Genomic DNA, 12,500 nt, shown 5'->3' with positions numbered 1-12,500 from the left:
GGTTATTGTCTTGTTTTGAACAGACTTCACATGACATGTTTGGAGGGAGAGCGCGTGCGCGTGTGTGTGAGCGTCTCCGAGCGAGGGATGTGTCCTTTATTTCCTGGATGTTACAGCACTGAGAACTGATCACAGTCACAGAGAAACTTCAATAACTCTGTATAATTTCTGAACGATCTCTAAGGGAGGCAGTTTTAAAGTGTTTTAATAAATAGTGATTAAATGTTAATACGATCAGAAAGCAGGGCGAGTCTTTGTGGGCGTGTCTGAAAACCAAAAGACATTTTAGACTTAAGTAATTTACGTATATTTCTTTACGATTTCCTTATATGGAGTTGGCCACGCCCACATGCCTTAATTTAAATTAGCCTGCTTACGTTAGAGTCGTCATGCTGCGTCTTGTCCTCTTCCTCCTCCTCCTCCTCCTCCTTCGCCTGGTCTCCATTCAGCAGTAACCCGTCCTCCAGTGGAGCGCACTTCCCGGGGCGGGAGTCTCGACCCGACGGGGCGTTGGCGCCGGTGCTGGAGGTGGACGGGCACATGCGGTAATCCGGTGGAGACGAGCTGCGAGATTTCTGCCTCCGGAAAAGCTCGATGGCCAGCCTCTGCTCCAAACACACACGTTACATTGTGTGTGTGTGTGTGTGTGTGTGTGTGTGTGTGTGTGTGTGTGTGTGTGTGTGTGTGGCGTGTGCTTTTTGCGCTCACCTCCTTCAGGTTGTTGATCTGTTGGATGTAGCTGGACCGCGCCGCCTCCAGCTGGCTGATGTACCAGCACTGATCACGGCACTTCTGGAAGAAGGTGGGCGAGCGCACCTGATACCTGCACAACGTCACACACACACTTACTTACTTTCCCACAGGGATCCGCATCGTAACACACATGACATGTTATGAAGGCTGTAAGACACACACACATACACACACACACCTCAGGATGAGTGTGTCGGTCTGCATGTTGAGGTAGCCCTCGCTGGCGAGCAGATCCAGTCTGAAGAAGCGGTTGTAGCCCCAGCACTCACCCACCTCGAAGTCTGATGCGAACTCTCGGATGATGTTCTTGGTCGGGTCGTTGGAAGCCTGGTGCACCATCTCCACACGGTACTCGTACCTGCAACACAGGCGCGCTCCGGCTCAAACTGCAGCTCAGGACTATCACTTAATGGTTTAATATAGCACTTGCTAAAGCTTTTCTCTACCAAGAACACAAGGTTGAATTTATGGCTGTGGATCAGTTACACGTCCTGCACACAAACACTAGATCACAGAAAACATGCTTTACTTGGACGTCTCAGGCAGGCCGGCCGACAGCTCCAGGAAAACCGACAGATAATTTCCTCGAACAACCCCGTTACCATCCTGAAACACACACAAACACACACACACACTTATCACACCCTGAGCAGCTCTTGTGGTTCAGCAGGTGAGATGTAGAGGAGTGTACACAGTGCTTACAGGGTAAACCTTTAGCCTCCAGCACAGACCTGACACCTGGAGAGGGGGGCTGTACACGGGGTCCGCTCTCTGTCTCAGTGTACTAAACACACACACACACACAGGCTCAAATCAAGTGCATACACCTTCCTTTACTGTAATGAGAATACAGCTAGGAGTACAAGTACCTGAAGTTTGCCAGAACAAAAGTACTCGAGTCGTAGGCAGGAACCAGCTCACTGTGGAGAGACAGATTAACCGCTTTACTGTCCACAGACTGAAACTGGTTTAGAAACATTCAGGTTCACACAGCTCTCATCAAAACACAGAGAAAAAAATAAGGGGGGGGGCAGAACACCTCCAGATTTGTTTTTTAAACTCAAACAATGAATTATTCTAAAAAGTGTAATTAAAGTAAATATGCGTCATCCAAGTTACCCACATCCAAGAACATCAAAACCAAACATCTGGCAAACATTTACACACTTCACATCTGCTACAAATTTTGACTTGGAAAACGAACAAGTCCTGGTTTATGAGTACTGAGTATGCGCTTCTTGTTTAGAAGCCGAGCGTCACGTGATCACAACCGAGCCAATCACAATCACAACCGTGGGTAATCATCTCCCCTGCTGGGTCTTAGTGCTCGTCTCTTACTGGTATAATCAACATCTGTCCACGCGTGTACTGTTTACTATAACACTGTGACCAGTGTGTGTGTGTGTAAAACATTTTATTTTGTGTTTGTAAGCGTGTGTGTACAGCGCGCGTGTAAAGCAAAAGAAAGTCTCATTAGAGAGGTTAAAGATCAATTTTCTCCCTCTCCCTCTGTATATTTACAAAATAGGAAGTGTACCAGGTGTGTATGTGTGTGTGTGTGTGTGTGTGTGTGTGTGTGTGTGTGTGTGTGTGTGTGAGACCTGGTGAAGTCAGGTGGTACAGGTGTGGTGACAAACGACTGCATGGGCTTTCTGTGGACCTGCTGGAACATGAGCAGAATCTCTGGGCTCTTCAGGATCAGCTCACTCTTACTGCACGAGCGCAGCTGGAACACAACACACACACACAAACGTATGTTTACTAGGTTAATAAATAAGTAAATAACAAACATACTTGATTGATCCTGAAGGAAATTTCAGAAAATATCTTGATGCTTTATATTTATGTTCTATTAATGAATCACTAAAGAAGGTAAGGTTTTTCATTAAACTTTGTTAACTAATGAGATGCGTGACTCCACCCACCTGATGCTCCACTTCCTGTAGCAGAGACTCAAGCAGCTCTGTCTCCTGTGTAAGGGACGTCTTCTGGCCTGTCTCACACATTCAGATATAGCAAAGAACTGAACATTCTCTCTCTGCGTGTAAGTGTTTGTGTGTGTGTGTGTTTGAGACTCCAATCAGTGTTACCCATGAGTGTAATGAGTTTGTTCTTGAGCTGATTGTCCAGCCGTGCAATCATCATCTCTACAGCGTTCCTTATCTCTCGCACTCGCTCGTCCTTCGCCCCTCGCACCGCCTCCACGTTTTTCTCCTGATCATAACACACACACACACACACACACACACCTCAATTCCACAATAACACAGAGGTGAAGTGTTTCAGATCAGTCGTAAAAAAATTTTTTTAAAAGGCACAAAACTGGCCTTCTATCTGACCTGTAAAACTCTGCTGCCCCCTAGTGGAAAGTTCACGTTTCACACAAAATACACCTCACTATCAGCTACTGGAATTTATTTTTCATGTCATTGTATTGAATAACTGTCCTCATGCTGCAGTCTGCTGGTCAGCGTACCACTTCCTGGACGAGGCTGATGAGCTCCATGAGACGATGTCGGAGTTTGGCCACCTCCTCGTTCACCTTGTTGACGTGCTGCTCGTAAATCTCAGCCAGCGGCTTAAACGTGTGGCCCCCGTGCTGGGGAGAGGGAGAGAGAGAGGGAGAGGGGGAGAGAGAGAGAGAGAGAGGGAGGGGGGGAGAGAGAGAGAGAAAGAACTAATAAGTCTTACTCAGGTGTGAGAATATTAATATAAACATAAAATTTCAATTAAAATTTAAAATGCACATGTGCAAGCACAGCATCAGTGTTAGTGTGTGTGTGTGTGTGTGTGTGTGTGTTTAGTAATAATAGAAGTGTGTACCATGCCCCCCCAGAGTGCACACTGATGACAGATGCACTTCTTACAGGTCCAGCAGAACACACTCAGCTTCTCATGGTGATTTTCACACCTGTGTGATTAGAGATATAAAGAAATAATTAATAACACTCACGTTCACGTGTCGAGAGCAACCGGTTCAGGGTGTGTCCGGGGCTCAGAGCACAGCGCTATACACCTTCATCTGCATGCACGAGCAGACTGACGCCTGTGATTGGATAGTGGCACTGGGACTGACCGGGGGGGCGGGGCGTAACATGCCCCTCCCACACAAGAAGAACACGCCAGTACACCCTCCATGTTTTAGACGCCTAAGGCATCATGGGAACTCAAATCTCCAGAAAATAACCCAAACTCTTTAGTGTGTGTTTTAATTTAGGCTTTAATATGTGTTTCCATGTTAATAAACACAGTAAGTCATCCACACACACCTCATGTTAGTAACGTCCTGTGTGTATTTGTGTCTCAAGCTGTATTAAACGCTCATACGCTAGTCACGCTGTTGTCCAAGTCAGTGTAGCAGTAGCACACAGAGAAAGTGTGTGTGTGTATGTGTGCACGTGTGTGTGTTGTGGATTAAACAGATGGACGTTATGTGATGTGAACAATAAACACCTGGTGTGAATTCTGACAAAAAGAAAAGAGAAGGACTGATTTCAGCAGTGATGTCATGTGTGACTGTGTGTGTGTGTGTGTGTGTGTGTGTGTGTGTTGCTGCTCACTTGTCTTTGTCGTTCTCCTCGTGTTTGGAGAGATTACAGAGCTGCAGTGTGTCCAGCTGCTGTGTCACCTCCTCGGCCCAGCGACAGTTCACCAGCTCCCGCAGCTGTAACGGAGCCCTAACACACACACACACACACACACACACACACACACACACACACACACACACGATGTATAAAACCAGTGCCCTGTGCATTACTGTAGTGAAACAGCACCATGATCACACTAAACCCAGAACCTCCACACATGGGGGGGAACTGATCCACATCTCTTGAGTTACTGATCGGAAGGTCGGTGGTTCTAATAACATGTATAATGAGCATAATACTTTAATAGCAATCATGGGTCTATTAAAATATCCTACTGCTGGTTTTCTGACCGATAGTTTCACTACGGCTCACACACACACAGTAAGAATCAAGAAACACTCACCGGCAGTGTGGACACTGTGCCCTCTGCTCCGTCAGCCAGCGCTGACACACACACACACACACACACACAGAAAGAGAGATAGAGAGTTACTATTACAGTGTCTATTTATTAATGCAAAATGTGTAAAACGTGTGAAACCACTATTTCCACTATTTTCATATTTCATTAAAAGTGAGGGGGAGCATGAGGGGGAGCATGAGGGGGAGCATGAGGGGGAGCATGAGGGGACCTCACTGTGGTTCTGGTAATCTCCTGAGCAGTTAAATCAGTTTTATGTGTAAATAATGAATTGCTAAGGTGAGACGGTCACAGAATCAGTGCACACAGTAAAATTGTCCTTTTCTCCACATAGTGAGGCATCATAACTTAATTATTAATTAAATTAACCATAATTAACCACCAGGCTCGATTCCTGTCTGTGTGTGCATGAAGTTTGGTGGGTTTCCTCTGGGTACTCCGGTTTCATCCCACTGTCCAAAAATATCTATATTAGGCAAATTGGCGTTCCCAAATTCCCCATAGTGTAGATTGAGTGTGTGAGTGTGTGTATGTGTGTGTGCCCTGTGATGGATTGGCACCCTGTCCAGGGTGTACCCTGCCTCATGCCCTAAGCCTCCAGGCCCCCGCGACTCTAAATACAGGATTTAGCGGTATAGAAGATGAGTGAGTGAGCGAGTGAGTGATAATTAACAACCTGCCTGAGTGTGTAGCGGAGCTTTAAGGAACATCAACAGCAAATAAACGTAATTCAATTAAATAATATATATTTTTTAAACCCGTCATCTTGTCGTCATGTACTACTACAGGAGAACCCTCACTCTGCCAGCTCCATGAAGACACAGTGTGTTAAAAGGGAGAAGGACTCGAGTATCTTGTACAGAGCCCTGACTGAACTGGAGCCTTACTAATGAACACAAATCCACACACACTCAAACATCTAGTGTACAGCCTTCACAGAAGAGTGGAGCGCTTTATAAAATGAGGAATGAGACCGTCAAAAGGGGCAGAGGAGTCTGATGGCTGAGGGTGCAAATACTTTGGGCTACATAGTATAGTGTAAGTTTGAATTGTGACATCAGAGACTTAAAGTGACCACAGAAAGGCAGCTATGGGGGCATAAAGAATTTCTATAAGTTTTAAACAGAGGAGAGTGAGACCTACAGACGGAAGTGCAACTGGTAACCAGTGAAACAACAAGAGCAACGACACTCAGACACTCCGCTCGGCCCAAGAGTCATCAGTACAACCGTCACTTTCACCTCCCAATATCTCACTTTCCTCAACACAAACACACAGATTTCAGCCGCATGGAAATAAAAAGACAAACCGGCTGCTTTGTTTAGAGGTGATATCTTTTTAACACCAGCATGGAGTTATTTTAACATCTAGCTCTAATTAAAATCAAAACAGGAACGATGATGTTAAACTCTCGGGGTGCTGGGGTTCGGTCTAATAAACAGACACCCTCGGGCAGCGCACACACCAGGGTTTTTACTCTGCTACATTGATCCTGTGTTCAACAGAGGCTTGAACTTGAGCCAGAGCTCTGTGTGTGTGTGTGTGTGTGTGTGTGTGTGTGTGTGTGTGTGTGTTCACCCGGATACAGCTGAAGCAGCAGAGTTTGGAGCAGTGGGGGCAGAGACGAGCATCTCGCAGCTTCTCCATACAAATGAAGCAGCGAAACACCTCCGCTATGCTCTGCAGCAAAGACAAGAGAATCCATTCAGCACACACACACATCTCTATTCAAACTGTTACATAATACACCAACCAGGACACACACTTGCAAGTGTATATATACACACACACACCTCAACGCTCTGCTCGTCCATGTCGGCCAGCTCGACCTCCTCACGCGCCGGCTGATTTACACGACCGGGTTTAAACCCAGGAGCTGAAACAAACCACACAAGCCCTTATTATTATTATTATTATTATTAATGAACCGTGTAAATCTACAGGTTTATGATGTTAAAATATCTCTGTAATAACAGGCTGTGGTCAGGACGAGCCCCTGTGTTAACAGTCCAGCTCTCCTCATCGTGACTCTCTGTACTCTTGTTATAATGATGATGATGATGATGAAGATGATCTCATTAACTTATTTATTTTTTCCTCAAATCAATTTTGCTGTTTTAATGCTAGAATTAATGAAATAATGTATATACATTAAAGTTTTGCTATCAAAACAAATCTGACTGCTTTGAAACATTATATATCAATATCATCAATATTCTGCTTCAGAATGAATGAGAACACAAACAGATATATTTAAAGGCATTAGTGATAAATGCTGCAGGTTTCAGCTAACAGCCTCCAGCTCGGACCTCCCTCTCGTCATGTATATACAGATATCTCTCTCTCTGAGGTGCTTTGGGCGTTTTAACACTTTACCTCCGATCCGAGTTTAAACATATTATCAGGACAGAAACAGTTGAAATCCTCGTCTAATTAATAAACGGTTTAAACACCTAGCTTGTTACCTGCCGTTATTTTCCTCTCCGCCGACAAATCCTCCAGCGCAGAGATTCTGACCAATCAGCGCTCAGCTCGGGAGCGACACACAAAACACCGGCGAATCGTAACAAGAGTAGATCCGTGCTTTCCGCCAATCCTACGCAAGGGGCGGGACCTTTAGGAAGCCTCCTGAGGGAAAAATAATGCTAGTTGTTAGCAAGCTTATTTCACTCTGCAGCCGCTAGCAACGTTCAGCTAACCTGCCCCTCGCTACACACAGATAACCCGCTTAGAACTGTTTACCTCACGATGTAGCTCGCGTCGAATGTCTTGTATGAAATGACACAAACGCAAAGAATAAAACGCCACTTTCCGTGTTGCTGCTAATGCATATTATGCTAAGCTAGGCGTCCGAAAACGCATAGCGTCCAAATGCGGCTCGCGCTGTCAATGTATGTCGCCATGGGAAACCGTTTGAACCAATCGCTGCGCTCGCTTAAAATTCGCGTCCTCCAATCAGGAGCGTGTTTGTGGCTCAGGGGCGGGGCTTGTGTGAAACTGGCTAATGCGCAGTGTCACATCTCTTCTTAATCCTGCCTCAGGATCTGATCTGCACTGCGTTTCTCCAAGTATCAATAAATATACTTCTCTTCATTATTGTCTTTTACAAAAAAAATTAGGAAATAATTGAAAAATTACTAGACCTGAGGCAACAGTGCAGTGGATAAAGAGCAGGGAGGGTCTAATACAATCTCTCATTCCCATTTAACCCCAATAAGTGTGTATTACATAGAGGATGACTTAGTACCAGCTCAGAGGAAACTGTTGAGTGTATAATAAACACACACACACACACACACATTCATCATACAGTACAGCCCAAAAACTCTGGGTGAAACTGGGGTGCCATTAATTTCACTCAAATCTGTCCTTGTCTCATTAGAAGGTGTGACCCATATTCTAAAGTGAGAACGCCTGGAGACCAGGCACCGCACACGTCTGGGACTTCACATCAGAATCGCAGGAAAGAGAGGAAATAAAGAGCTGAACTGTTTCAGCCAATCCCAAAAGATTTTATTGCAAGAAAAGGTCTGGGGTCAGGTGCGAGGGTGCGACGGTGCCAGGGTGCGAGGGTGCGAGGAGACAGCACCTGGAACCTGGGTACCGCCTTTAGTACACCTTTAAAGAGAAGAGGGAAAAAACCTTAAACATTTTTTGTGGTTCGTTCACCTTAATGCTTCTTTCTGAATGGACATCAAACGTCTGGTGTGGCCATAAGTATTGGGACAAGTGAAATTCATTAAAAGTTTTGATGACATTCTAAAATGTTTTTAAAATAATGACAGGATCAGGATATATATATATATATATATATATATATATATATATATAATTATTTTATGCAGTAACATTGCTTTATAATACTTAATATTTAGTATAAAGTCCTTTATTCTTTAGAACTGCCTTAATCCGGCTGGGCACAGAGACAGTACTCGTTGATTCCATGCTGCTTGGTCGCCTCCTGAAGATCACATACAGAAGATGGTTTCCTGCCCACATTTGCTTTCTTCCCGGTTCTCAAACAATGTTCCGTTGGCTTTAGGTCTGGAGTTGACCCAGGCCATGACTCCAGAAATTCTTCATTAGTGTTTCAGTTTTTCATTAACTCATTAACCCAGACCGGCTCAAACTAATCAGTGACATCACCTACTTTGCAGCACAGATGACAGGAAGCGGGACGCTGCTGAAACCTGAACACTGGGAGACGGAACAGAGCAATCCTGAACGGCCATACTGTCAGAGACCTACACTACATAGTGCACTGTAACATGAGCAAGGTGTGTGACTGCTCAGACTTTTATTCAAATTTAAAGGAGAAGGAAAAAAAAAACAATCTCAGAGACAGATGAATTTTTACCGCTTTTATATTTCCTTTTTTATTTACAAGCAATTACAGAAAAGCGAAACAACATCCTATTCAGTTGTCTGTTCTTAATAAATACACGTTATAATCCCACACCACGGCACCCGGGTCACGGTTAAAGTGAAATGTGTAAAAATGTTACAAAGAAACCTGAGAAACAGATGAAAGTAAATTCAAAAATTCAAATTAGAACTTGAAAGTGAATGACGACTGGATGATAATAAAACTCTAATTAAAACAGCTGAACGCCAACGTTAATATTAACATGACCCCTTACGACAAGCACAGAGTCCACCACCTTTTAGGTAACAATTCATTTTTACATGTACATGAAATGTAAATCTGGTGAATTGAATTAAATCATGCAAATGATTAAATTAGTGATATTTCTACGCCAGGTCTCATCGGCGCTCACCACGCCTTACACGGATCGCAGTTTATTGACATACGTGTCTCATTCTGTCTTCTGTATTTACAGTATGAGATAGAAATGATCAGCAGCACCGTGTCACACCACCACATGTGTAGTACGCTAATAATAATAAAAAATTAAGACAACGTTCGTACAACGTACCGTACGCAGGGCGGACCTGCAGCTACAGGACTCACGGAGATATCTTACATCATTTTAAGCAAGTGCCCTTTTAAAGTAGTCAACATTAATGCAGTGTGTGTGTGTGTGTGTGTGTGTGTGTGTGTGTGTGTGTGTGTGACCTGTAGGATAGTTTAAACGTAGCTCGACACTAAAACAAATATAAATTTTACTTTAATCATTTAACTGTCTTAAGTGCTGATTTGTGAATAATTCATGAGCTGGAGTGTAGAGGAGGATGAGAAGTGGGCGTGTCAGTTGTTACATGTAGGAATGCACTAATGCGCATGTAGTGGTGACTGCTGGTTATAGTACAGCACCCGGGTATTAACAGTGCACCAGGGCACACTGAGTCTCTCCCCCATAATGGTGTGTGTGTGTGTGTGTGTGTGTGTTTGGGTTTTATTCCTTCAGTTATAATGTTTCTGCTGGGGTTAAGTGTGTTTCCACACTCTTCCTCTCACAAGTGCACACTTGCAGCACGAGTCAGGAGTGAGTTTGTGTGAGAATCACCGTGAGTAGACGGACCGGAGCGGAAATGATGACAGGAACGAAATCTGCCAAGTGCACAGGAGTGTACCCGGTGGATAACAGGATTGGGAGTGTTTCAGTAAACACGAGGCCCTCGTTACGCAGCAGCGCGCGCCCTAACAGACCCCGAGTCCAGCCTGTAACGTGAAATGACAAAAACCACAGCAGTGAAATACAGGCTGATAAACTCACGTGTCGCTCTCGTCAGTACTAAAGCCTGATTGGGATGGAAACTATTACACACACACAGAGTCCCCTAAGTGATGTGTACACAATGTCAGGACTCCTCAGAGAGAAAGACACACACACACACACACACACATCATCACCACTGAATCACAGGTGTGAGCTGGATGGTTATAAATGCCGGCTCTTTCTCGGGTTTATTTAAACTTCTGCAGAAGTGAACATGCAGACTTTCTGTACACTGGGGTTTAGTTTATGCCACACTGCCCCCTAGTGCACACATCTTTATATTACAAGTGCGTGAGTAGGCGTGGACACACAACACAGCACATGGTCAGATATTATTCTCACACACACACACACACACACACAAGGTATTTTGGTCAGGGTAGGACGGTTTAACACACAGGTTAGAGGCTGTAGAGTGGAAGAGGAGGAACTTTACTAAACAGTAAAAGCCTAAATCGTATCATCGTTGGTCTAAAACACACGACTCACACACACACGACACGTTTGGGTTAAAACTCGGCCGGTCAGAAAAACCTGCTTCTGTCGTGAACGTGCTCAGGTATTACTTTAGTTTAAATACGCATTAGTGTTTTTGTGAAAGTGACTGTACTTACCCTGACTCACTCAGACACACATTGATTTACTCACACTGACTTAAAATAACTTGTTTTGATTTACTCAGACTCATTTTCTCTCACACCGACTCTAACCAGCGAACACTTGAGGCTGCAGGGGCGGAGGCAGCCTGTCATTCTCCTCGTTCTCAGAGTCGATGGTTTGCGCCGCGTGCCTCTTGATCTCCAGAGGGTATTTGTCGAGGATGTCCTGCACCTCGCGGGCCACGCCCTCTTGCCAGTGCTGGAGCTCCGCCTCCAGCCCTCGCGCCTCCTCCAGAACCTGCTGCTGGCGTTCCTGCAGAGCCGAGAGCAGCTTGAGAGGCCACGGGGGGGACGAGGACTTGGGCGTCCTGCACGGGGAAGCGTCACCGGCTCCGCCCATGCTGCCGCACATGTAACGCTCGAAATCCTCCACGCTCAGGTTGAGGGAGTGAGCGTCCAGCTTCTCGATGAACGCCACGGCGCAGCACTGCGGAACAGCGTGGGGGCGGAGTTAAACAAACAGTTAGAGTTACAAAACAGTCTGTGAAGATCCTCAGTCATCCAGGTGAGGTTAACTGGAAGTCACACTTAAGAGCTGGTTTATACTCGCTGGTCGTTACACCTTAACCACACCCTCTAATCTCCCTCTATTTTTATTCATTTTAGTTATTTGTGAAGTTCTTTTGTTTGAGTTTCAGAAACTAAAAGTAATGGCACCTTATTTCTGACTATAAATTTAAAGGCTTTTGATATTGAGTATGAGATTTGAACACACACACACACAGAGACACACACACACACCAGGTTGGTGAAGTAGTAGCCGTCCTCTCCGCTCATCAGACGGCTGGGGTTACAGAAGCGCGTGATGTACTGGATGTTGGACTGCAGCCGCGGCGGGTTGGCCTTCAGCACGATGTAGATGAGCGTGGGGAGGAAGTCATCGGCCGACGCCGGCTCCTTCTTGGTCACCCTGATGGAGTGGAAGATGTGTTTGCTGCAGCTGGTGATGCAGGCCAGCTTGTCTCTCGGCACGCGCTTCGAGTCCATCTCGATTATATCTACAGCACAGAGATCAGAGCGTAATCATCTGGTCCCTCAGGAACACACACACACACACACACACACACACACACACACACACACACACACACTCCTCATCTCTCTCTGCTCTCCCTCACACTGAGACTAACAGAGAACACTCCGGAAATTAAACAGACCCGTGAGGACTAAAACAGAATTCATTACATTTTTTGTGATGAATATTTGATATTTGCAGCCGTACAGTCTGTATAGTTCATGTTTATAATATTTGAGTTATTTTAAACACACATGATAATGGCAATAATAATGATTTTATAAAAATAAATATAAAATTAACTGTAATACTAAAACAATATTTAATTATAATAATAATATAAATAAAGATCAATAATAATAATAACAATAAAGAACATAA

At 44.8% G+C, this 12,500-nt stretch overlaps 2 protein-coding genes across 3 annotated transcripts in view; both read right to left on the bottom strand.

Moving 5' to 3' along the window:
• The window catches only part of trim37 (tripartite motif containing 37), a 14,343-nt gene extending 6,700 nt beyond the window's left edge, over window positions 1-7,643 (bottom strand). The window contains exons 1-17 of the mRNA XM_053476166.1: window positions 7,507-7,643; window positions 7,230-7,392; window positions 6,558-6,640; window positions 6,343-6,444; window positions 4,747-4,787; window positions 4,314-4,430; window positions 3,577-3,664; window positions 3,230-3,352; window positions 2,844-2,967; window positions 2,679-2,746; window positions 2,355-2,479; window positions 1,623-1,673; window positions 1,456-1,537; window positions 1,283-1,359; window positions 932-1,111; window positions 709-823; window positions 378-605 (exon numbers count right to left, since the gene is read on the bottom strand). Coding sequence (XP_053332141.1) covers window positions 378-605; window positions 709-823; window positions 932-1,111; window positions 1,283-1,359; window positions 1,456-1,537; window positions 1,623-1,673; window positions 2,355-2,479; window positions 2,679-2,746; window positions 2,844-2,967; window positions 3,230-3,352; window positions 3,577-3,664; window positions 4,314-4,430; window positions 4,747-4,787; window positions 6,343-6,444; window positions 6,558-6,578 — 1,542 coding nt within the window. The 5' untranslated portion in view covers window positions 6,579-6,640; window positions 7,230-7,392; window positions 7,507-7,643. The remainder of the gene's footprint in view (window positions 1-377; window positions 606-708; window positions 824-931; window positions 1,112-1,282; window positions 1,360-1,455; window positions 1,538-1,622; window positions 1,674-2,354; window positions 2,480-2,678; window positions 2,747-2,843; window positions 2,968-3,229; window positions 3,353-3,576; window positions 3,665-4,313; window positions 4,431-4,746; window positions 4,788-6,342; window positions 6,445-6,557; window positions 6,641-7,229; window positions 7,393-7,506) is intronic.
• Window positions 7,644-11,144: 3,501 nt separating this feature from the next.
• The window catches only part of rabgef1 (RAB guanine nucleotide exchange factor (GEF) 1), a 9,023-nt gene continuing 7,667 nt past the window's right edge, over window positions 11,145-12,500 (bottom strand). For both annotated transcript variants that reach the window (XM_053475880.1, XM_053475879.1), the window contains 2 exons: window positions 11,846-12,102; window positions 11,145-11,531 (listed from right to left, as the gene is read on the bottom strand). In XM_053475880.1, coding sequence (XP_053331855.1) covers window positions 11,151-11,531; window positions 11,846-12,102 — 638 coding nt within the window. In that variant the 3' untranslated portion in view covers window positions 11,145-11,150. The remainder of the gene's footprint in view (window positions 11,532-11,845; window positions 12,103-12,500) is intronic.

The sequence above is a fragment of the Clarias gariepinus genome, chromosome 17 (genome assembly GCF_024256425.1).
Source record: "Clarias gariepinus isolate MV-2021 ecotype Netherlands chromosome 17, CGAR_prim_01v2, whole genome shotgun sequence".
NCBI lineage: Eukaryota > Metazoa > Chordata > Actinopteri > Siluriformes > Clariidae > Clarias > Clarias gariepinus.
The sequence above is the reverse complement of the archived record's forward strand: the minus strand, read 5'-3'. Positions and strand labels throughout refer to the sequence as shown.